At 37.9% G+C, this 27,184-nt stretch overlaps 1 protein-coding gene and 1 pseudogene across 1 annotated transcript; one reads left to right on the top strand and one right to left on the bottom strand.

Annotated features, from left to right (window-relative positions):
* Positions 1-7,630: 7,630 nt before the first annotated feature.
* Positions 7,631-8,116, top strand: LOC140675345 (uncharacterized). Its single transcript, XM_072909699.1, has one exon. The coding sequence runs from the start codon at positions 7,631-7,633 to the stop codon at positions 8,114-8,116; it is 486 nt and encodes a 161-aa protein (XP_072765800.1).
* Positions 8,117-22,325: 14,209 nt separating this feature from the next.
* On the bottom strand, positions 22,326-25,545 carry LOC140675346 (uncharacterized; annotated as a pseudogene).
* Between the last annotated feature and the right edge of the window lie 1,639 nt (positions 25,546-27,184).

Genomic DNA, 27,184 nt, shown 5'->3' on the forward strand with positions numbered 1-27,184 from the left:
AAATAACAATAAAATTTTTAAATGGAAAGTACTATTTTTTATTGCATATTCTTGTAGCTTATCTCGAGAGCTTTCCAAAACACTAAGTCAAATATTTTTTGATTAAGTACTTTTTGAGTTATGAGGCTTGAAAGTCACACCGCGCGGCATTAGTGTCGGCGGCGCGGCATGACATTACAAGGTACACGACACACTGCGTGTGTGTGCGCGCATGTGTGCGTGTGTGCATGTGTGTAGGTGCGGATTGTGTAAGTGTGAGTGTAGTGGATGTACATATGTGTGAATATGGGTGGGTAATAATATCCTCTTACCGACAATATTCGCTCAGAAAGATAAAAACTAATTTTTTTCAAGGGGGTGTTTCAATCCCTTAATGGCCGTATGAGCACGTATAAAAAAATACGTATCTCTTATTTTGACCGAAACTACAAAATATTCAAAGCTCATTAAAATCGGAAATTTACAGTTGGAGAAGTTCCCTTGTTAGTCTCTCGCCAAGATCCGTCGGTCGTAACGGCCGCGATCTTTATACAGATTAAAAAAGGGCGCACCGCGCCTCCGCTTTTGCCCGGCCGGTGTTCGCCGGGTAGCGGACTTCCGACGTGTTGGACGGTCGGGTTTGAGGAGGCTGGAGTAACGGGATTGCCTCGTTATAGTATCTTGAATTTCACCTTAGGTATTCCTGATAAACCACGGGAGTATCCTGTTTGGACACGGAACGATTGGACACCAAACGATTGGACACCGCACGATTGGACACACACTTTGCATGATTGGACACCGCACGATTGGACACGCATTCTGCACGATTGGACACGCATTCTGCACGATTGGACACCTCACTTCGCATGTACATTGCAAGACAAAGCAAAGTTCACATGGGCTTGCAACTTTCCACGCGAAGCGAGGTGGACGGGATGGGTGCAGGAGAGGGAGGGCCGGAGGCCGGGAACCCCTGAAAACCGTGGGAGTGTAAAAACTCCCACGGGCCAGTAGGCGGCTGAAGACCAGTGCCGGGGATGCTCATCCCTCAGCCCGAGTCATATGCCACCTCCCCCGGGGAACTTGGGGCCCGGTCGTTGGGCTGTTGCCGGTCATTCGGGACACCCCGCGGCCAGTGAGGATATACCCTAAGTGGCGGAGCCGCAGCGGGCAGTGGGATCATTTTATTAATGGATCCTAATAATATAATATGAAGACAAGCTCTTAAATTAAAAAAATATAAAAATGATACAAATTAATGGCTAATAAGAGCAAATCGCTGTTCTTGGAACGCAAATATATTTATTATTATAGTTATAAAATTATAAATGAAAGGAAATGAACGTTTCGATCTACTTTAAAACCTTCTTCAGCGCTAATTACATTCATAATAAACGGTTTATGTTGTAATCGAAAATATTTGTTTACATAATTTTATGTTTATTAACATTACGTGTCTGATTCAAATTTCGTAAAAACGTTAGTCAAATTATCGGTCAAATACAAAAAGTCATTACGGTACGGTGTTAAATTTAGCATCATCTTAATAATAAAAAAAACATGATTCGGTTAGCGTTGCGATTGACGTTGATGAGTTTCTCCTTTGGTTGGTAAGCCAAGGGGAGACAAAGGATTCATGGTCAATTTATAACACCGATTGACATCTACGTTAAAATGTACAAAAAACACCGACTGATTATCCACGAAACAAACTCAATATCGATATACGGTTGAGTATTGATAACGATTAAAAATTATGATGATATAACTTACGGGTTTGCTCCTTTACGTCATAGATTTTGTGGACGATGTGATATTACGAAGCTTCTTGTTCAAATACATTTTTAACTCTGTCATGTAGCTTAGAGAGGCCCCTTTTTGACATTAGAGATGTTTATATTTTAGGTAGAGTGTCAATCATGTTTATGTACATAGAATTTAGGCATTCTGTATCCGTTTGCAAATTTAGACTATTTACCTGTCTTTTGATAAAAATCATTTCAGAGATCAAGCGTTTATAGTAAAACCTTTCTTTATCTATAATTTTGACCTCTTCCCAATCAAGTTATGATTGCACTCTACTATGTGGTTAGAAATGACTGAATTATTTTTGTTATTTTTTGTGTTTGATTTGTGTTCCCCTATTCTGGTTTTTAATTTTCTGCCTGTCTGTCCTACATAAGAAACTGTGCAATTATTACAGTTGATTTTATAAACAATATTGGATTGTAGAGATAGTGGTATCGGATTTTTATGCGCCTTTATGAATTTATTTAATTTATTCATGCTAAAGTAAGATAGTGTGACGTCGACATTTTTAATGACCTCATTAAATTGTTCTGCAATTTTAGAGACGTATGGAATCAAAAAGTAGGATGTGCTGTTATTGTCGCCTGTCTTTTTTTATTTTCCCTTAATTTGTCCTTTTTTATTAGTGTTTTGAGTCTATTATTGATGGTGTTAAAAATGAATTCAAGAGGGTAATTGTTATTCAGAAGTATATTGATCGTTTGTGTGATATTGTGGGTGTGAAAGGTAGGATGTGATAAGAAAAAAATCCTGTCAATGAGGCCAATGATCGTTCCTCTCTTCTGGCACAACGGGTGCTGAAAGAAAAAATTCAGATATCTGCCTGAGAATGTAGGCTTACGGTATAGATCAAATAAAATGTGATTCTTTTCTATGGTCAAGGAAACATCTAAGAAATTAATTTTGTTGCTGGTGCTAACTTTAACCGTAAACTGTAACCTCTCATGCACTGAATTAAAGCAATCCAACATTATATCGATCATGGAGAGAGGAATTGCCACTAAAATATCACCAATATATCTGTAGTATAAGTTAGTGGTGAAATTCAAATTTTTTAAGGCCGTTTCTTCTAGCTCCTGCAATACTATGTCCTCTATAAGTGGAGATAACGGTGAGCCCATAGGTGTCCCGAATGTTTGTTTGTAAATGACGTTGTTAAACGTAAAACAAAGTTGAATTCAAAATCAATCTGATCGCAATTAAAAGTTCATCTGTAGGAATATCACAGTTGTCAGTGATATAAGACAGTTTTTTTGCGATACTATTAATTGCAGCTTCTAAGGAGATGTTGGTAAACAACGAAATGACATCAAAAGAGACCAAAGTAAATCCATCAGAAATCTTATAGTTCGATAATTTATCAACCAATTCAAAGCTGTTACTAATGTGACTACGTGCAGGAGGGAAATTTTTGTGCATGATTTCATGTAGAAAGGAAGCTAATCTGTATGTTGGACTGTTTATTGATGACACTATAATTCTAAACGGAACATTGTTTTTGTGCACTTTGGGGAGTCCATATGCTCTAGGAATAATTCCATCACTTATGTATAATGATCTATAATTGGCATAAGAAATGTAATTCTTGTTCTTCCACCTTTTTGAGCAAGTTGTGGACATCGCTCGTCACTTTATTAGTAGGATCTTTTTTAACAACTAAGTACGTTTTTTTGTCATTCAGGGTTTCTTCTACTTTGCACAGGTATTGAGTTTTGTCTAATGCTACTGTTATATTCCCTTTGTCTGCAGGTGTGAGTATAAGGTCGCTGTTGTGTTTTAGGAACTTTTTGGTTTTTTGAAAGAGTGAATTTAATTCAGAATTGATTGGGTTATTTGGAATTTGTAGTTGGAAAGACTGTAACTACTCTTCCGGATCTCTCTCTAATTGCCAATCGTTCGTCAATAGGTATTTTTAGTAAATTTATCTCGATGTTTTTTATATATTCAACTGTCAATTTATCAATATTGGATGTGCATAAACTAAAATTATCTCCTAATTGCAAAAAACTAGTTATATTGTCTGGAATATCTATTGAGGATAAATTAATAAACCATTTGTCTTTAATTTGAGTTAAAGATTGTATGAAGTCACTAAACATAGTGGGTGAGACTTTAATTTCTATAGATTTATTTTTATTTTTATTTGTGTGTGTACTATTTTCATGACCTAGAGAAAATATTGTGTCAATTTGTGTGTTATTATTCGAAGGATGATAATACTGAATTTGTTTTAAATTTCTTAATCTTAAAAGATATTGTTTCCTTTTTAGAAAATTGAATTTTTTATCCAATCTGTTGAATTCTTTTTTGTAAAAGAATTGTAGAGAATTATGTTGTTTATGGAAGAAAGAATTGCAAACGGATACTGGAATCCAATTATATATCTCACGATAGAGAGTAAAAGTTTTTGTTTGTGAGAGCCTTATGGAGTGATAGGCTTCGCTAATTTCAATACAAATAAATTTGACTACGTGTGGGAGCAGGCGACAAGGGTAGAGAGTGAGAGGGCTCTCCCAAGAGAGCTAGAAGGGGTAGCAGACCTAGAGAGGGAGAGCTTGATAAACAAGACTCTTCCGAAGGTCACATGCGTGATGGCTTTGGAACGCCACGATTTTGTGAAGGTGAAGAGGAAGCCATGTCTAGCCTCTAGGAAGAAGAGGTCTCCTGCTATTAAAACCAGCAAGGAAGACCTCCTCTCTTCTCCCTCCAAAGGGAGGAGGTTTGGGTGAGAAGTGGACTCTTGCGGAGCCTCAGCCCTCCACTTCTGGAGGGTGTGCCTGGGGTAAGGAGCTCAAGTGACCAGCGTAGACTTTTGGCCTTTTCTATTAGAACCTTTGGCAAGCCACGGTTTTCCCGTATGGTACCACAGACTAATGTTTTTTTTTTAGTAATATTTCAGCTGTAAAAACGCTGTTATAATAGTTATCTTGGTATATATGATGCCAATAACCAAGACAGTATGGCTCCAACACAGACAATATGGTTTCTTACAGCTTCTTTCTTTCTCCCGAATAGACTTCGAAGTTGCATATGTACCCACTTTCACTTTCACAAAGCATTCTGACTAAAATTCCATATTTTGTTATTTTTGCCGGGTTATACGTCCTGAAGCTGATACGTCCTCTGTATAGTATCATTGCTTCGTCTAGAGCTAATTCCTGTTTGGGTATGTATAGGGATTGAAATTTTGGAATAATATAATCCAAAAGCGGTCTAATTTTGCAAAGCCTGTCTCCAGTAGATGTATTTTGTCTATTATCATTCAGATGGAAAAATGTAAGAATTTGGTTAAATCTCATTCTGGACATAGTTTTAGAAAATATTGGTGCTTCAACCAAAGGGTCCGTTCACCAATAATCTCTCCAATGTAATTTTTTGGTTTGGCCCATCAATATCAGTAATCCAAGAAACTTTTTTATGTTGTTAGTGGTAACTTCCGTCCATGTAACGTTTTAGCAGAATTTTTATGCAATTCTTTCATTTGAAAGTGGTACAAATTGGTTTGCGTAATAAATAAATCAAAAACTACTATCAAAAAGTAAAGCCGTTACCTCACTGATACTCGGCGCACCAAATTCAACAGTTACACCAGGAATATTTAAATAATCCTCCAAGGTTGGTGTTATATCATTTTTGTTCCACTCTTCTTCCAAATCATTGTCACTATCAGATTCTATTATATTTCTTTTTTGCCGTTTTGGTGCTTTAAAAAAAGATTCATAACTGTCTTCTGATAAAGTATCATTTTCCAAATCACTACAATTTATTTCAAAATCACTCGGACAATCAGATAAAACATCCGTGTATAATTCATTAAAGGATTCTTCACCGTTACGTTCCGTCATGGTTGACGTTTTTTTTTATACCAAAAGGGACACAACTTGACAGGTTTTGTTAGCGAAAGACACAGGTTGTGGTATGCTGAACAACAATTACACTCTATGCTCTCCGAGAACGCACTGACCCAACGACGCTGATGCGAAAAAAAAGCGTATCGATCACGAGTTTACTCGTGGCCGGTCAGCAACGTTTGGGCATGAAGACACGAGTTAGGTTAATTCGTGACCGGTCAACAATGTGTTAAGGGAGACTGAGGACGCCATTGACACGATTGTGAAAGTGGCAAAAACCTTAAAAAATCTGAAAGGCACGTACATTACACATCTCCACAAGTCGGCTGCGAAGATTGCTGTGGCCATGAGAGGACTGAGAGCCCTCTCGGCTTCCAAAGAGATCAAAGAGCTCGAAAGAGAAAATAGGCTCTCAGGGACAAAATTGGCATCTTGGAGGAACAACAGGTTGCCAATCAAAGAGAACTGGAGAAGTTGATACGGGAGGTCAGGGCGATAAAGCACCGCTCGCAGTTCGACTCTGCCTCTATCTTTGAACGCGAAACAACAGGCAACTATAGGGGTGGACCCTCCGCCCCCTCCGTAAATGAGGAGAATGAGAGGAGAAGGACCCCGGCTCTCGTGAGATCAAAAAGAGAAGAAAAACCCGCAAGAATAGAAAGGCCGCCCCGAAGACGGAATTGGCTCCTCATTTCACTCCTCTCCCCCCAGATGAGGATGATTTCGAGATGGAGGTAGACCCTGTGACGATACCAAACCCTGAGAACAGCAAGAGAGAACCCCCGACAGCTGGTACTCCGCTGGATGCCTAGAATGCAACAGGGGCGTCGCTGATGGAGAGTTTCATGGCGAGTATGCTCCGACAGGTGGGCGACATGCTGACGGCTAGGTTCGCCGCCATCGAGGGTCGCCTTCTGCCGGAGAAGACATTTAGGCTGCCTCTGAGCTCTGCGCGCCCTCCGTCGAGGCCAAGGCGGTGGAATAGGCCCCGAAGGAGGTCAAAGGGGCTACAAAAAAGAAGGGAAAGGGTGTGGTCACAGCCCAGCCACAAAACCCTCTAAAGGGCCTATAACACTCAAACCCCAAAGGTAGTCGGGGGGAAGAGGAAGAGGTCGGCCGCCCCTGTTCACCAAGTATCTTCTTGTGGGGAGACATGGAGTCAGCTGGTGGGAAAGGGTAGGTAGGAAGGCTAAGAGGGGAAGGAAACAAAACCCTCCTTCCCTGAACCGCAAGGGCAGTGCAAGCTCGGTTGGCGGGTTTAGAGAAGTGCTGGGCGACCTTTGAGGCTCACCTGCAGGACAGGTGGATCGTGTATCGAGGGCGGTACGGCGCTATGGGAAGGAGGGAGACCTGAAGAGGGGTTCCACAGGGGTCGGTCCTAGGACCCCTCTTGTGGAACCTTGGATACAACTGAGTGTTGCGAGGCACCCTCCTCTCGGGCGTGGCCGTGATGTACTACGCTGACGACACCATAGTCATGACCTGGGAGGACGATTGAGGGAGCGCCATCGCGCTTATAGAGGTGGCAGTGGCACATGTGGTCGGCATGATCAGGGCTCTGGTTCTGAAAGTGGCCCTTAACAAAACCGAGACTGTATAGTTTCCTCGGCCTCGGTTAAGGGGCCGAAGGACAGAGCCCTGAATATCGAGGGCGTCAAAGTCGGGATACAGATGAAATATCTGGGTCTCGTTCTCGACAGTCGTTGAGACTTCGGGCCGCATTTCGACCGGCTGGCCCCCCGAATTCAAATGGCATCGGCCTGCCTCGGCAGGTTGATGCCGAACCTCGGGGGCCCAGGGAAGGAACACGTCATCTCTACATGGGGGTAGTCCAATTTATTGCCCTGTACGGTGCCCCCACATGGCACGAACGTATAGGGATTCGCCGCAACCGCAAAATCTTGCGGGATGTGCAGCGGAGGATGTTATCAGGGGGTACCGGACTATTTCCTAAGAGGCGTGCAGTGTCGGGAAGCCTCCCCTGGGAGATGGCGGCGGGCATATACACCGAGATGTATAACATCAAGGTGGCCCGTCGCCAACAAGCCTTAAAGGAGGGGAGATTTGAACCCCTGGCACTATTTAGAAAGATCGAAGCGCGGCAGCGAGTCCTACTCCGGCAGCGCAACATGGTAGAATGGCAGGAGGCCCTTGCGGATGCAAGGAAAGCCTTACGCGCTGTCGGAGCTGTCCGCCCACTGTTTTTGGAGTGGGTGGGTAGACGACATGGCGCCCTTAGTTATAGATTGGTGCAGGTACTCACAAGCCACGGCTGTTTTGGTGAGTACCTGCACCGAATCGGGAGGGAGCCGACCACAATGTGCCACCATTGTAGCGCCCCGTCAGACACGGCGGAGCAAACGCTGGCCGAGTGCCCTGCGTGGTTGGAGAGCCGTCGTGTCCTGCGGGGCGCCATAGGCAGAGAGGTTTTCCTGTCCAACATTATCGAGACAATGTTGAACGGGGAACAATAATGGGAAGCGGTGGTCTCCTTCTGCGAAGACGTTATGTCCCAGAAGGAGGCCGCTGAAAGGGAGAGGGAGGAGGACGCAAGTGCCCCTCCCTCTCGGAGAAGGAGGGTTGGCGTGGCGAGAAAGACGCACGCCCGACTCGACCCTTAGCCACTCTAGGTCGTCCCTTCTCCAGGGTCGTAGGAATGCGAGTACAGGAGACACTCACACCCCATTGCACCGCGGCTCGTGCGATTTTAGCAGCGATGCGTGGTGGTCCCGCATCGCTGCTACATGTACATAAAAAACAGAAGGGAGTTCTCCCTCCCCCCTCCACCCATGCTCGCATAAGAGCTGGGAATGGGGGGACGGGGGACTCTGGTGGGGGCAGGTTCTGGTAGAAAGCGAAGCCAGAGCCTGCCCACTTAACCGCTCTGGAGGATCACCAAGGGGTTTTAGTCGGTGCGAGTCCGACATAACTCCCCTCTTTCCCCGAGGAGGGGGGTATGCATAAGGCATTTCTCCTTGTAAAAAAAAAGTTACGCCGGTGCCCCCTCGTGGTGTACCATCATGACGTGATGAGGGGACTATGGTCTTCGGTCGTCCCGGATAATACCCATGGGTGACACCCGTTTGGACACGGAACGATTGAACACCACACGATTGGACACTGCAAGATTGGACACCGCACAATTGGACACCGTACATGGAAACTTTATCTTGATATATATTTTCAATAGGAAGGGAGGACAGTAGCGATAAATGCTACAGGTGCGGCCTCCCCGGACATAAGACCGCCCAATGTGAGGCGCCCCTCAGCTGTCAGCTGTGTGAAGCCAAGGGCTGAGAAACGGGACACAGGCTTGGTGGCCCGTCATGTCCCTTCTCGCTTGTATTCAAGGGAAGCTTATTCTACTTCTCGCCCAACCGACCTCCGAATTTGAGAGGTTGCTGGGCGACATTTCTAACACTATCCACCCAGAAATGGATCGCCCAGTAATTGTCGCCGGAGACCTCAATGCAAAGTCCAGCACTTGGAGTTCCCCGGTGACTGAAGAGAGAAGTACGACCTTGGTTGAGAGGGCCGATGAATTAGGCCTAGTAGTACTCAACCAGAGTCGTGAATTCACATGCGTGCGGCCCAACGGCGCGTCCGTAATCGATATTACCCTGGGAAGCGCCGCGGCCGCACGCATAGTGAGTGAGTGGAGGGTCGTGGTGGAGGCGGAGACGCTTGCGGATTACCAGTACATCAGATTCAACGTCTCCGACCCCACCACGGCTATATTAGTTAGAGGACGTACCACCAAGGCGAGCAATTCCACTAAACCGCCTCGGTGGTCAAGAAGGAAGTTAAACAGCGACTACCTAATGGCAGCCGCCGTCGCAAAGGCCTAGAGCGGCAAACTGTCCAGGCCTTGGGAAAACGTGGACGTGGGGGCGATGGAGCTCCGGAGGATCGTCACGGAGATTTGTGATGTGGCGATGCCCCAGGGCAAAGTCGTCCGCGCAAAAAGGACGACATATTGGTGGAGCCAAGAGCTAGCCGGGCTGAGAAATCAATGCAACGCAGCCCGGCGACGCTATACCAGGTGTCGCCGAAGAAGAGAGCCCAAGGCGACGGCGGCACCGCTGAGGGAGGAGTACAAGACCTTGAAGACCTCCCTCCAGCTGCCCATTCACAAGGCCACGGCCTGGGACGAGTTAATGGATTGATCAAGATCCGTGAGGGCGTCCCTATAAAATTATCAGAAAGAAATTAACCAGAGGGAGCCCCCCCCCACAATTGAGCGTCTCCAGTCCCAGCTCCTAACCCGGGTGGTCGACAAACTTTCCTAGGGAAAATCCCATTGAGTTGCCGTTTCGACCACCCGTGTTGGCGCCAGCCTCGTGGTCCGACGATTTCGAAGTGACCACGGAGGAACTCGGCGGGAAGATAAAGAGGCTCCGGGCCAAAAACACTGCTCCGGAGCCTGATGGAATCCCCGTCAAGGCCCTGGCCTTGGCCTCGGTAGTCTTGGGGGAAAGCGTCCGGTCCCTATTTAACCAATGCCTGAGGACCGGACGCTTTTCTAAAATTTGGAAGTAAGCAGACTGGTGCTTATCCCCAAGGAGGGTAAACCGGAGGACTCTCCTTCGGCGTGTCGCTCTATATGCCTCCTCGATGAGGTGGGCAAATTATTCGAAAGAATATCAGCTGCCCGCCTCAGGAGGCATCTAGCTCAAGTAAGCCCCGATTTAGCGGAAAGCCAATTCGGATTCTGCGAGGGACGCTCGACGATTGATGCCATCAAGCATGTGAGATCCCTCGGAAGAGGCAGTGTCCCAGGGGAAGGAGGCAGTTGCGGTATCGATTGATATCGGGAACGCCTTTAACTCCCTTCCGTGGGAATGCATAAGAAGGGCTCAGGAGTATCACAGAGTCCCCAATTATATAAAGGAAGTTATTGGGAGCTTGAGCCAAAAATTTATAACATACTCGGAGCGATACGGCGAGGTGAATCGTAAAGAAACCCGCAGCAGGGGAGTTCCACAGGGGTCGGTCCTAGGACCACTCCTGTGGAACCTGGGGTATAATTGGGTCCTCTGTGGTGCCCTCCTCCCGGGCCTCTCACTGTTACGCTGATAACACGCTAGTGGTGGCCCGGGCAAGAGGATGGGATGAGGTGATCCGCCTGGCCGAAGTGGGAACGGCACTGGTTACATCGCGTCCGTGCACTGGGTCTCAGGATAGTCCCTCAAAAAACCGAAGCCATTTGGTTTTCCGGACCTCGGTCGAAGGGTCCACAGGTGGCCCAGATGCACCTGGGGGATACGGTTATCCCGATCGGGTCTCAGATAAAATACCTGGGACTTGTTCTGGACAGCAAGTGGAGCTTCACGCCGCACTTTAAGTTGATGGCCCCCCGGATTCGGGCAATTATGAACAGTCGAGACTTATGCCGAATCTGGGGGGTCTCGGGGATAGCGCGCGCCGCCTCTACATGAAGGTAGCGCGGTTTATAGCCATGTATGGAGCCCTCGCATGGTATGACCGCGTCAGCAACAGTCGCGTGCCTCTAAAAATCTTAGAGGCCACGCAAAGAAGACTGACGCTACGGGTCATGCGGGGATACCGCACCGTCTCTTTTCGGGGCAGTGTGCGCGGTGTCCCGGAGTTTTCCGTGAATCTTCTCCGCGGCCATATTTACTGATTTATATCAATATAGGGTGGTTCTGCGGGGGGACGATCCAGACGATAAAGATGGCCCCCGGACATCAATCCCAGCGGGAAGACTGCGGCGTGTGCTCCACGCCCAGAGGACCCGGCTCCGACAGCAAAAAATCATCGAATGGAAAAAAAGCCTGGCTGAAGTTAGAGACGGGCTCTACACTATCGGGGCACTGCGCCCAGTTTTAAAGGAATGGGGCGCAGACACGGGTCCCTGAGGTATAGACTCGTGCAGATGCTCACCGGGCACGGATGCTTCAGTGAGTATCTGCACCGCATCCAGAAGGAAGAGGATGCGCGGTGTCACCACTGCGATTGTACGACGGACACGCCACATCACACCCTAGTGGCGTGTCCGGCGTGAGACGAGGCCAGGCGGACGCTCAAACACGTTGTCGGGGAAGATGTCTCCCTCCCAGCATTGGTGAAAGCCATGCTGGAGGGGGAGACAGAATGGCAGGCGGCTGTCTCCTTCTGCGAACATGTTATGCTGCGGAAGGAGGCAGCCGAAAGACAGCGGGAAGAGCACGCAAGTGCCCCTGAAAATGTCCGTGGACGCCCAATGTCGCCCGCGCGTTGGGAGTCCTCTCTCCTTCAACCACTCAGCGGGGACGAGTCCCGGTCGAATGGGTGAGTGCCACATACCCTCTGGGAGTCCCCGCTCCTAGGCGGATGCGTAATGCATTTCCCAACGTTAAAAAAAAAGGTCGGTGCCTTCTCAGATTGTAGTCCGGTTGTTGTCTCGGAGCGGGTCCCATACCGAGTGTTCGGGAAGTTCCTGGTTGTCTTCTCCGTTGTAGTGGCTGTGCTTGGTCACCACGTCCTTTATTTCTTTTGCTTTACTTGTGCTGGCGTCCACCGCTGCCACCAATTAATGTTGTGCCCATGCCGTGAGGATAGGGTCTTCTGGGATGTTCGCCCAAAGAGTTAGAACTCAGGCAGCAAATGAACGCACTCCATATTTACAGTAAAAGAATATATTTCGGTCGTACTATTACACTTATCTTACACTATTTTATTTTGCGTGTTTCGGTCGTCTGTTGACGAACCGTGTCGATAGACGGATTACTTCTTGTGGGCGATCGCGAGGGTTCTCGCGATCGATTTATATATCGCTTTAATTTTGAGGAAAGAAGGATGAGGTTTTTCGGACCGGAGCGCGGTACGTGCTCCGTGCTCTGATTTCGTAATGCTTATTCAGCTTGACCGTCACTTGCTTTCCTTTGGTCACGTCTTATTTCTCTTTCTTAATCTTCCTATTTAATTCTTATTTAATTTTCCTTGCTTATTTCTTTTTAATGTTTTTTATTATTTGCTTTGCTTGCTTTATTTTAGTTTTTTATTCTTTTCTTTTTTCAGATAGTATGTCGGGTTACGACAATAAGGAGCAAAAATATAATTCCATTATAATGAATATTACATATATAGATAATATTAAAGATTACCTTAGCCCATTCCTTAGCAGTCTTGCATGGTCCGCATCCTGCAGTATTTAATACTGAAGATAATTTCTCCCAAAGTTCATCCTGAAATATTTATAAACAATCTGCATAATATATATATATATATATATATATATATATACGAAAAATCGTAAGTACATAAATATTGATTATTTCTTCCATATTAATTACATATTCCTTTTTGGGTTCTCTATAAATATTATTTTCTTGCAGAGTAGAAAATAATATTTATAGAGAACCCAAAAAGGAATATGTAATTAACATGGAAGAAATAATCAATATTTATGTACTTACGATTTTTCGTTTATTTTCATTATGATAGCGTAAACGTCCTCTTCCGAAATCAGGATATTTTTGCATGAAAGCAATTTATATTTAATATTTCTTTTTATTTCTCTGTTACGTTTATGTTTGACTAATAAACTTTTATAAAAGTGAAGAAGTTATGTTTCTTTATTTTCACATGCGTAATATTTCACTATTTCACATTTCGTTCCCGTGAGCATAGGAATATCGCATTTTCACTTTGACGATAGCCAATCGCGCGTATTTTTTTCATGTGAGATGAAACTACGAAAGGTGAGGAAAGTCGACAAAGATACACAATCGATGCCCAGGGGGTCGATTCTGTAACTTAAGTGAGATCGCTCACTTATCGCATTTTCATCTCACGTAAAGTTCGCGCGATTCTGTAACGTCGTGGTGAAAATACGAAATCACTAGATTAACTAAGATCACCAAAGGATGGTGAAAAGTATTTTGTGAAGGACTGTACGTGAAATAACGTGAAAAATAATAATTGGTGATTAACCTATAATACTAATATCATATATATGTAATTACATATATGACTATTGTGAGTTTTTGAGTTTTTTTAATAAAAATGAACGTAACTGAGAAACAGAAACAAGTTCTGATAAATTTTATGCGTTCCCATCCGGATTTCGGAAGAGGAAGATTAAGATATTATATAATAGCGAAAATAAAAAAACCTGGTAAGTGATTTTTATAAACGCTAAATAATAAAAATAATAAATTTAAAATAAATGAATATGAATGAATATATTTTAGGACGGGTTATGGGAAGAAATAACAGCAAAATTAAATTCAACGAGCTGTTGACCACAAAAGTTGCCGAAAAAATGAGCAAAAGTAAAAAAATATGAATTTTTATTTAGTGTTGTAAATGATGCAGTTTTACATAATATTATCTTATTTTACATAATTCCATAGTGTTGTCATTATTTTTTTATTACAGACATGGCGTGACTGGAAATCAAATTTGTTAATAAGGGTGGCTATGTACAAAAGTTATGCAGGAAGTACTGGTGGAGGACCACAAAAAATTTTGGATGTAAGCCCCTCCGAAAAAGATTTATTAGAATTTTTTACCTCTGATGCTAGTGGAATGTCTGGCATTCCTGAAGGATGAGCTATTGGTGATTCGCCTTCACAAGATTATTTAATTTTAACGAATTTGCTATCCCGAAAAAATTTTGTCTTCCATTTTTCATCAAATTCTGCTTCAACTTAATCTTCAGCTGCTGAAAAGACTTCAACATTAGAACAGAATTTACAGGTAACTCCCCGCTGGCAAAGAATCAAGAAATTGTCTTTGCAAAGTTTGCAAACCAGCTCCCAGAGAGTGCAAGATTTCTCAAGGGAGATCAATTTTGAGGTTGACATTGCTTTACAAGGGAACGTCCCAGTTGTGCACAATGTAAATTAAACACTGCCAATCAGATTGTTTACTTAGGTAAAACCAGAATAGATTTGACTAATCTGATTGGTGGTGTCCGATTTATACTGTGTGCAACTAGGACCGTCCCGCTTTATATAGAGTTATAATAGAATTTTAAAATTATTAATATTATTAATATAAATTTCAGAAATATTCCCTCGATAGCGAAATAATAACTTCTCCTTCAAGAATGTCAGTTAATTCTGACAGATAGTAGATATTCTACAGCGAAATAATAACTCCTCCTTCAAGAATGTTAGTTAACTCACTGACAGATAGTAGATATTCTAAATCATCTTCGTATGTAATAAATGATAACATGGAGAATTTTTCAATAAATGTAAGTGATGATACATAATGTTTCTTTTTACGATTTATTTCTTGCAAAGTAGTACAAAAAAGAGATTTTGTTCTGTTTCAGATATCCTCCATTGTACTTACATTTTTAGAAAATGTACAAGATACAGAAAATGTACAAGATGTAGAAAATGTACAAAATACATTAAATGGACAAGAAGATACAGAAAATGTACAAAATACAGAAAATGTACATTGCAACTACTCTACACAAAATAAAAGATATTTTGATATCGAAAGTAAAGCCCCTAAAATTAATTACAACTCATCCCTGTGTGATATGAAAATATATATTTTATTGTATTATTTAGATCTTTTAATATCTATTAAATAAACATAAAGAAAGAAACTGATATTATTAATATTACATTTTTCCAGATACAAATTAAAATAAAAAAAAACCAACGTTAAGAATTTATTCGAACAGCACACTTTTGATTATAACAATATTCAAGAGCAAATGCTGCAAATAAAAAAGATAAATTAATTTTAGTCACAGAAAAATTCGAATTTAAAAAAAAAGGTAAACAATAAAAAATCGAGTTCTTGACAGCATTAATAGAGAAGGTGGATAACTTAACATATATTGTGCAATCGATTGCTCCACAATATTTAGAATAATTAAAATAAAGTAAAATAAATTTGTAAAATAAACTGTATTTCTTATGAAAATATAATATATGCCTTTTGAAAAATTATCTTTTCTCACACTATTATTTACACATCAGTATTTAGAAATATCATTAAAAATTATGCATATGAAAAAATATAAATATAAAAAATACAAATTCATGTATATGATATACACATTACATTATTATATGTTAATACATTAAATTTGCAAAAATATAATAAATATAAAAAATAGAAGAAATAGAATAAATATAAAAAAATATAATAACGTCACAATATCGAGGTTAATTACTAAAATACCACTAGATTATTCGATTTCGAATTTGTTCTCCACATTCTTCCATTCAATATTTTCATATGGCATCGGTGATCCAAGATTTAGTTCATCCAGATAAATTTCATTATTAGGAATCCTCCATGTAATTGCCATGTTATGTAGCAAGCGTTGACGATAAGAGCTATATGAGAAAGTAGCAACTTTAAATTTATATTCAAAATAATAATGTTAATTATTATTTTGAATATAAATTTAAAGTTATTATATTATTTTGAATTTAAATTTAAGAATTATAACTTAATTTAAAAAAAAACTTAATTTAAAAAAAAACTTGGAAAAAAATGATAAAAGAAAGTTATGAAGAAAATTAAATAATATAATTATATGAAAGAAATTAAAAAGTGAAATTACCAGCAAATTCTGGACGATAATGTAAAGCTCGTTCTTTCCGTAAGCAACGCCAATGACCTTTTAAAATGCCGAAACATCGCTCTATCGCCACACGAGTCCGGACATGATGGTCTATGTACCTTACATCTGGAGTTCCTTCCTCTTGATTTAATTTTGGCGTCATTAAGAAAGGTAGAAAAGAATATGAATCACCTAAAACATCATTAATTTTTAATTAATATTGTCAACTCCTTTGTTTGATAGATGCAGAATTTTAAAACATTATCACTACTATTACAACAGGGGGCCTATTCTCGAAATTCTATGAAAAATTTTTGTAGGCAAAAGTGACGTTGCGCGATCCTCGATTAGTGTATACTTTTAGATCTAAAAATATGCACCAATCAAAGATCACACTGCGTTACTTTCGCATACGAAAATTTTTTGTATGATTTCGAGAATAGGCCCCCCTATTCATGTACATACCATTTTCTTTACTTTGCTCTAATTTATTTTTTTATAATTTATGCAAAACTATATTGAATTTCAAACTATTAATACACACAAAAATTCATCACCAAATCACGATCACTCTCTACGGTTTCTCTCCACTCTTTTTCTCCTCTTTCTTATCTCTTAGTTTTTCTCTCTCGGATCTCACCATTCGTCACAAATATTTTTATCGGACTAACTCCTATGAGAGAGTTCACTTTTTCACTACGGTGAAAGTTACAGAATCGCGCGTACTGCTCACCTTTAGCATTTTCACCATGTTTCAGTTACAAAATCGACCCTCTGAATCGACTTCCAGAGGGTCAATTATATATTTTGAAATCTAATGAAAATGACAAAAGTGAGCATTTACTTGATTGCATAAAGTTCACTATAGTGAAAATGTGAAATATTTCACGTGAAATTATTCGACAAGAAATTTTATGTCGAACTATCTGTTGTATCACACAATGTCTCTAAATGAAAGGTTAATTTGCTTATTTATAACGGTGTTCGGAAAGTAAGAGAGAGTGTACTTGTCCAACTCTTAAAAATGGAATATCTTATTTTATTAAATAATAATGAAGAAGAAAATGTAGAAAAGAGAAGACGACAAAATTTAAATATTATAAGACGAAATTTACGAGATAGTCAAAACCCATTTGATGTAGAGGAAAATACATTTAAAAAATTATACAGGTAAGTATATATACTTTTTAAGTGTAATATTATATAATTAGTTAATAAATATTTATATATTTAATATAGTTAATGTAATATTCCAATTAGCAAACAATGTTTTAAAAAAACGTTTAAAAGTTTTTTGAAAATTATTTTCAAAAATATTTTAAAGATAATGAGTTAAATAATGGGTTGTCCTTTTCTTATTCATTAAAAAAACGTTTATTTTAATTTGTACGTACGAATAATTTGTTATAGTCTCAAAGGCTATACATTATAAATATAAACAGGGTGTTTCATTTTAAGTGATATGGTCGATTATCTTGCGAATTGATGATTTTATTGAAAAATGTTTTAGACAAAAGTGCATGGGTTGAAGGGGGACACATGATGGAAATGTGGACTTGACCTTGAGTGACCTTGTCAAAATTAAGTCAAGGTCATTAATGTTTTTTTAAATGAAAAGCTCTATTTTTATTACAGATTCTTGTAGCTTATCTTGACAGCTTTCCGAAACACTATAATAAAATATTTTTTCAGTCAATACTTTTCGAGTTATAAAACTTCAAAGTTGCAGTATTTTAATATAAAATACAAGATATCTCGTAAAATATTCATTTTTCGATTATTTTACCCTAATACTTTAATGCACAGAATAATGAGACGAATCAATTGGTGTAAAAAAAAAACACATAGTTATCTTTAAGAAAAAATCTGAATTTGCAACTAGCAGTTATACATTTTTACTTTAACATAATTATGTGTTTTAATTATACCAATTGATTCGTCTCATTATTCTGTGCATAAAAGTATTAGAGTAAGATAATCAAAAAATGAATATTTTATGAGATATCTTGTATTTTATGTCAAAATACTGCAACTTTGAAGCCTTATAACTCAAAAAATGCTTAATGAAAAATACTTTGCCATAAGTGTTTTGGAAAGCTCTTGAGATGAGCTACAAGAATATGTAAAAATATATAGGGTATTCCATTTAAAAAACTTGAAGTGACCTTCACGTGACCTTCAAATGACTTTTCAAGGTCAAACTAATGGTACCATCTTATGGCCCCCTCGAAACCATACAACTCTTGTTTGAAACATTTTTCTCTCCCGGGCTTGGTTTTCGAGATATTCGACTGGATGGATTAAAATGGTCCACCCTGTATATATATATATATATATATATATATATATATATATATATATATATATATATATTGCAAAAAGATCTTAATATTAGTAACGAATAATGTAAGGAACAAGCAGATTTTATTTCAAGTTATTACGACTAACACCGACTAAAAAACCGACTCACAAATAAGAAGAGAAGAAAAATCTGTCCGACAAAAATTGTACTCCGAATATTACATGAAATTATAAGACGCTCTTAAGACGAGCGAGAACGCTTGTCTTATCAACCAACGGCCGAATCGTCTATAAACAAAATTGGAGAGCCGCATACCGGACCATCAGAACAAACGGTATGGCATGAAAGAGAAAGATAGCGACAGCATTTCGTAGGCAAAAATCCCCGCCTCATTAGGCAAAGAAAGGGCAGTCTCCATCCGACCGTCAACTAATTAACACTTACTAATTTCACTGCATTTGTTACATTACTCGAGTATCTCGTATTCGTTAGTTTAGTGCGCACCTTTTTATAGATATACTCCTGTATTTTTATAATCAATACATGGCAATTTGACATACCATAATAAGGGAGGAGATCTTTATTTTACCAAGACACCCGTCTTCTATATATATATATATGTACGACGTATATAATTTCATCTACTAACCCAGAGGACATTGTGGGCTTCGTCGCCAGAGAATTTGAAGATACGAAATAGTTGTATTTTATCAAAAGGTTGGGTGAGTAGTAAATTGTTAAATTCATAAGAATTATCGCGATAGATCACTAACTCCTGGATCTCAGTAAACCCGGTGAACGTAGGGTGACAAAAAACCAGGAAAAGTTATAAATCTATATGTGTTACGCATCAGAAACTCTCTTTGTTTTATCATAGAACCTCTCATAACCGTTATTAATATACGAATTTAGATATAATGATCCAATATAAGTATAAATAATAAAGCATAAATAATATGTATTAGTAGAGTACTAAGAGTATCTAGAATAAGTCTTATTTTGATTTCTCATTTCTCGATTTTTGATTTGTAGAGAATTTTACAGATTTCTGCTTTTAAATTTTATCACCAGACGTAACAGTCGAACTTCGACGGGATAGCGTCTTCATTTAAGGGGATCCTAAACAGACGGTCGAACTCCGATGGAATAGCGCCCTCATTTCGACGGAATTAAAATTGTCGATAATATCGATAATTTTAATTACGCCATTATCGACATATGTATTATTTTTATAGATGTCATAAAGAACAATTTCTCATTGTGTTCAAAAAATATATATGTCAATGTGAACAGTTCAAATTATGTAAAAAAGTCAGACTCATATTTATATTTTACTATCGATGCTTACATACGCTTACGCTTATGTTGAAATCAGACAACATAGTGTATTTTTTACTGATACATCATTTCATACGCATATGTAAACGTATGTAAGTATCGATAATAGTAAAATATAAATATGAGTCTGACTTTTTTACATAATTTGAACTGTTCACATTGACATATATATTTTTATACATTTAGGCGCAAATAACATTTAGTTATTTCTGATGTACATATATGACTAAATTATTTATGCATATATATATATATGTGTGTAATATGCTATGCATATATATATATATGCATAGTATATTACATACACATACGTGCATACATATACGCATATTTTTGTCTCTCTCTGTATATATATATATATATATATATATATATATATATATACAAAGGGAAAGACAAAAATATATATGTATATGTGTATGCACGTATGTGTGTCTAACATACCATGCATATGTATATACATACATGCATAAATAATTTATATATATTTATACAAGGTGTCCAAGAGCACTTGTACCATAAAATGATGTTATTGGTTTGATCTTGAATAGTCGTTTGACTATTCAAGATCAAGTCGGTTACTATCATAAATGGAACTCTCTAATATTCTATTGCAGCTTACCTCAAGCTTTTCAAAACACTATGATACAATATGAATAAATAATAAATATAAATATGAATAAATATGTAATATGATATAATATTTGATTATATTTTTTGTTTAACATTTTTCGGTAAAATGTATTTATATTTGAGGTCGTTATTTCAAATGAGACATCATGAGACTGTATATACAGGGCGCGTTCGGGGAGACACTATTAGCGCTAACAGTGTCATTCTATCTTTGTTACTCATTAAAAGTTGAACAAAGATAGAACGACGCTGTTAGCGTAGCGTCTCCACGAACGCGCCTACAGTGATGTGTGTGTGTTTGTTTATATACGGAATTTTTTTAAAGGGAGAAAGGTGATATAAAATAACAAAATGCCACTTCTACATTTATTAACTGCTTTCATAATTTTACACCTTTTAGTGTAAAGCTTTCTCACCACGACAAGGTACTTGTAAATCGAGAAAGTTTAATTAGAAATATAATCGTAATTACAATTTCTAAATATTATCCAATTTATGTCACGTTTGGTGTCGTTTTAATCGTAAAAATTTCGTTAATTGATTAAAATTATTTTCAAGCTGATAAAATGCGGAATAAGAAATTTTATTTTTTATAATAAGATAATATGTGATGCGAAAAACAATTGATAAAGGAGTCCTCGCGAGCGGAACTTCGTTAGCTATCTCGCTTGCTCCTCGTCCGTCCTTTTATTAAATAAAATGTTAGATTTTTATTTCGCATTTTATCGGCTTGAAAATAATAAACGACCCCAAATAAAATGTTTAAATTAAATACAATATAATTAATATAATTAATATAATATTAATTAATATAATATAATACTAAATAAATATAATATAATAAAATGTTCATATTTGTAGAGACAAGGAAAGATCGCTGATGCCGTAGAGAGAGCGAGGACGGAGGAGCAAGCGAGATAGCTAACGAAGTCCCGCTCGCGAGGACTCCTTTATCAATTGGTTTTCGCATCACATATTACCTTATTATAAAAAATAAAATTTCTTATTCCGCATTTTATCAGCTTGAAAATAATTTTAATCAATTAACAAAATTTTTACGATTAAAACGACACCAAAATAAAGATATTTTGTATTTGCTACAACTCTCAAGCTTTATTACTCAACAAGTTATTAACAAAAATACTTTATCATAGTGTTTTGAAAAACTTTTGAAGTAAGCTGCAATAGAATATTAGAGAGTTTCATTTATTTGATAGTGACCTTCAAACGACTATTCAAGATCAAACTAATGGTATCATTCTGTGGCCTCCTTCGAACCGAATAACTTTTGTTTAAAACATTTTTCTGTAAAATATATTTTTTACTAATATTTGAGGTCAATATTTCAAATGAGACATCCTTTATATGTATATGTATACAGTGATATGTATGTTTATATGTGCGTGCGTGCGTGCGTGCGTGAGTGCGTGCGTGTGTGTGTGTGTTCATATATTTTAAAGATAGAAGCAGAATTTTTTTCAAAGCGAGAAGGGTGACATAAAATGACATAAAATATTACTTCCACATTTATTTAAAACTGCTTTCATAATTTTACACCTTTTAGTATAAAGCTTTCTCACCACAACAAGGTAGATGTAAATCGAGAAAGTTTTTTGGGTTTTATTGTTATCCAGGAAGGAGGCAAGTAATTCCATTGCTGCTCCACCCTGCAAACACCCAATATTTGCGATATTCATGGAATTATACAATATTTGTATATTGAAAATATGGACAACAGAAGGCCTCTTCATCGCGTACATTCCCATAACAACGCAATCACAATATATGTATTTTTTTCGTCTCCGACTAATTGCAAGTGAGTCATTTGCATTGAGACGTCTTTTTCCAAAGATATTCATTAGAATTTTTACCATTTTGGAAAAGCCGACAGTTCATTTTCTATTATAATGTTTAGAAAATGTTGCCTCATATATTCAACCCGATTAAAATATTTCTCATTACAAGGATTTCCTCCTAAAGCTATAGTTGTAGCAAAAGCTGCAGCATAAATTCCACAACATGTACCATCAAGTTGTGTTTAAACCTTTTCAAATATTATATTACTTGCACTTATTTGTGGATAACGACGATGAATGTAATTTTTTTTTTTAGGTACCAATTTATCGTATGTACAACCGGGTAGACTGTCGTACACTCGAAGCTTGGTACCGTCAAAAAATATACATCGCCAGTGATCACTTCGGTTTCCCCCAATAATTTGTAAGTTTTTGTCGCTACCACTTGCTTCAATTAAGTGAAGATATTCCAAATATAACACACTTTGTGTTTCGAAACAAGACTTATTTCTTACGACGTGAAAATCGATCCAATGATTCGTCGTTTATTTTGCTATGTATAGGTAATACATTATCCTTTACTAAATTAAAAGGAGCAATCGCTTTGTCTAGAAATTCTTTTTGTTTTGCCATATCGTCTGCAGTTAGTTCTTCATTTTTCGAATCACTCACAACAATGAAATCGTCATCTTGCTTTTCACTCAGAGTAATAGCAGCAATATCAGTTATTGTTGCTTCCAATGGCAAAACGTTCGGTTTGAATCTTTTGCTCTTTTCTGGGCCATTTTCGTTTTCGATTATATTTCGTCTACTTGTTCGACTAAATTTTTTTTGTGCTGCTGCTTCTTTAGCTTCTATAATATATCTTGGATTTCTAATAGGCATATGCCTTTTATGACGACTGTCCAAGATTTCTGGAAGCATGCATTCATTATAGAAGCGTGTTAGGAAAGGAAGCATTTGATATCTCCAAAAAATATTGTCTACATCAATACGCAATATTTTCATGCTTTTTGGAGTCCAAATGACAAAAATGCAATATTCTCGTCGTGTTATATTCAACTGACCCTGAATTTGATAATAATATTGGTGATTTCGATTCATATTGTGTGGATCTTTTTTATCAAAAATAATTTGTAAAGAAGACAATGTCTCAATGGCTTTTTCTGCTGTTAAATTTTCAGCCAACAGAGGACATTTGATTTCCACTAAACCATTTTCATTGATAAATCCGTCAGGAGAAGCACCCAAAAATGGATTTTCAGTATCGATGAATAATCCTGAAGGTTTCACTTCTTTGTTTAATTTTTTGGCTAGTTCTTTCCTCGCTATTTTTTCATTGTCACGACCATATTTTACAGCTGCATTATCAGTGAACGAAGGATATAAAATGAATTTTACCGTTGATGCGCAAGACGTTGTTGGTCTCATGCGACATACGGTTCCAAAATTGGATGCCGTCAACATTTCTCGTCTTAGTGAACCATAATTCTGATTCATTTTGATTTCTTGTTCCGAATTCGATTTGTTGCCAGTTTTTCGTATTTCCGAACAATTTTTCTAAATGGTTTTGTCGAAGTTGTTCGAATACCTCAGATGGAAGATCTGGTTTTTGCGATTGCGGACCATAATGAAGATCTGCTCCTGGCTCTGTTTTGAATTTTTTTTTGTCTTCCTTGTTCCTTTCGAGATTCTCTGGTTTTTACAACTTTTATTTGTCGTCTTTTTTCAAGATTCTCGACAATAGGTGGAACAACTTTACACATGTTTTCATGCAATTGTGTAAGGACTTGTGTATTATATTGCACAACTGCTCCCGCAACTCTAGCATCATAAGAGCCTCGTTTGCCAAAATTAATACGCTTTCCACCAATTTCTTTGCAGATTATCGAATTGAATGATTTTGCAGGATTATTGGTGAAATGCAACAACAAGCTATCGGAATAATCGCTTATGTGTGATAGCACTTTCTATTTTTTGATATAGACCGTATAATTTCAGAGATGGCACATAATTTTTTTTCGTTTCATCTTCACTCTCTTTACATATACGACCGCGTGCTTCGCATCGCTTATGTTCGCCAAAAACATGGCTAGGAATGCTCAAGATATCTTTTTGCAATTCTATAGCCTTATAATGTTGAGGTATTCGTTCCTCTTTTCTTCGTAGCTTTGCTGCCTTTTTTATCTCTTTTCGGATATTTAAAATGTTATTTTTCACTACATTTCGCGGTTGTACAAAGCCACGCTGTCTTTGCGTTTTTGGCTGAGTCGTCTCTGCCACAGCTTTCAGCTTTTTGCACAAATTGCGAAGCAAATGATTGGTGCATTCTATTTTTTTTACCGTCACCATTTGCTCACGATATGGTCTGTTATCAAGAATGGTCTGATATACGCTACTGTCACCATCGGCAATAACCGTTTTATAAATCAGACCATGCATTTCGAGGCTATATTTAAAACCTTCGGCGATTGCATCACTCTCCATCTTTGTGGAGCTTGTGTTTCGATCAAAATTTTTGTAGCATTTGTGAACTCTAGGTTTTACACTTTTTCGCTCTGCCATATCACATATTGCGCAAAATTTATTGCGAACACCAACGAAGAGAATCTTTTTCGTATGGTAACCAATTATAGCTCCAACACCGGAAAGAGAGTTATAAGCGGTACCATATGATCTCTTCATCCAACTACCATCTGCTACAACAGGTATATACGGAATACGTTTATAGTATCGTTTCTCTCAAGAGCGAGTTGTTTTTCAACTTCGCCAGCCATTTTCATATTATCTAAGGCTGTTTTTTTAAAATCATCAACTAAATTTTCTCTGTATTTAATATAAGATGGTTCGGACATACAAGGAACATTCATGGCTGCACATTGCTCTTGCAGCTGGGCAAAACCAATTCCAACTGTAATAGTTCCTGCTACAGCAGCTGTATTAATGTCCATTGTTTCTGACTTTGTGGGTTCAGACTAGACGCTGTCTTCATAATTGCACATTTGACACTTGAAAAAAAAACTGCGTTTTTAACCTACGGCGACGAGAACTTACGAGTTTCCAATCTTTAAATAGGCACTCTATTCCTCGCGCATGATTGTCAAAAGTTCTGTGGATTTCATTCCACATGAAAGAAAAGTCGACAATGCGACGGCCTTCACGCATATTTTCCTGGATACGATTCATATCCAAAGGGCCATTAACGATAACAAAATCATTACTATCTTCCCAATATTCGACATTTTTACTATATGTACTTTTACTTTTTTCTTTATCTACTTGGCATTCCATTACTCTGATATCAATTTCCGAATCCACATCAGAGAGTGATTCCACTGATTCTCGAATGGATTTGTTATTGATGTTCTGAGTAGCAATGTCTACAATAAGATGGCCTTCAGGCAAGCTTTCTTGGATACAAAAAGCGTTTGGAAGGGCTTTATTATTAATAACAAAAGTATTGTTACGATTTATGTATACCTTATGATCAAAAAGTACCCGGAATTTCTCATTTAAACGAACCGCGCTTGAGATATTGTCAAAATAATTTTTTTTTTAGATTGGTATATCTGTCAGTTATTTACATGTCACTTTTGAAATAAATAAATAAATAAATAAATAAATGAACCGTTTTCATTTTATTGACAAATTCCGGGTACTTTTTGACCATAAGGTATATTTATGCTAATGTATGTATATATAAGTAATGACATATAAAATGATATATAAAAATAATATAACAAAGTATTGGCAATAAAGAAGGATATGCATTTCAAGCAGTTATAGCAACACGCCAGAATTGTTTGATTCCTTTTTCACACTTAGTTTCATTTTCATGAAAAAGGAAGATAAAAGGGATATTGAAATCATGCATACATCTCATAGTAACATGTTTTTTTGCTCGATATGAAAACGATTGTTCCATCTAAAATGAACCCAATGATCCTATCATGCTCTCCAAATTGCTTCAAATGCATACCTTCCTTTACAAATTTTTGAGTAAATACCATTTTTTATAGATATACAGGGTAATCCAAAAAGATATTCTGGTGAAAAAAATTATTTAAAAAAACGCTATTAAATAAAATAAAATATAACTTATTACTCAGGAATTAGACTATAAAAGTTAATAAAAATGTTTAATTATTTTTCAACTATGACTTTGAAATGTTTCAAAAATTGGTCAATAATCATATGTATATGTCAGATGTAATGCTTTTTACTTCTTCAGTTATGTGTTTCTGAAGAATTTCTAAAACTGAAAGTGTGAAGATTCTCCAGGAACACGTGAATATTATTGAAGTATCACGTGTAATGAAACATTTTTTGAAGATTTTTATAAACTCGTTATTTTTTATGAAAAGAAAATATTTTAAAAATTGTAATCCAAAATTTTAGAATAATAATAATAATAATTTATTTGTTATTTAATATATTTTATTAAAAATAATTTTCCATCAATAAATTTTTTTGGTTACCATGTATAAAAATAATAAATGATAATAATAAGAGAAAAATAATAATGAGAGAGAGAGAGAGAGAGAGAGAGAGAGAGAGAGAGAGAGAGAGAGAGAGAGAGAGAGAGAGAGAGAGAGAGAGAGAGAGCAAATAAGCGACCAAATGTCTTTGTAAAAATCATAAAGCAATATATTATCAATTGTATTTATTACTGAGTACTGGGCATAAAGTATCGATGGATTTCTCTTTTTTTCTTATTTACACCATTTATCTCACAATAGTGCAAACGATAAGATATACAGATACTCGCTCACTCATTCTTTTTCTCTCTCATCTTTCTTCCTATAACCATCCCTATCTGTTTATACATACGTGCTATATGAATAAATGATTATATGTCCACTAATCATAATGATATTGGATTTTTAATTTTTTATTCCCAATCTGAGTAAGTATAATTGTTAACTTATTC

This window comes from Anoplolepis gracilipes, chromosome 17, assembly GCF_047496725.1.
Source record: "Anoplolepis gracilipes chromosome 17, ASM4749672v1, whole genome shotgun sequence".
Taxonomy (NCBI): domain Eukaryota; kingdom Metazoa; phylum Arthropoda; class Insecta; order Hymenoptera; family Formicidae; genus Anoplolepis; species Anoplolepis gracilipes.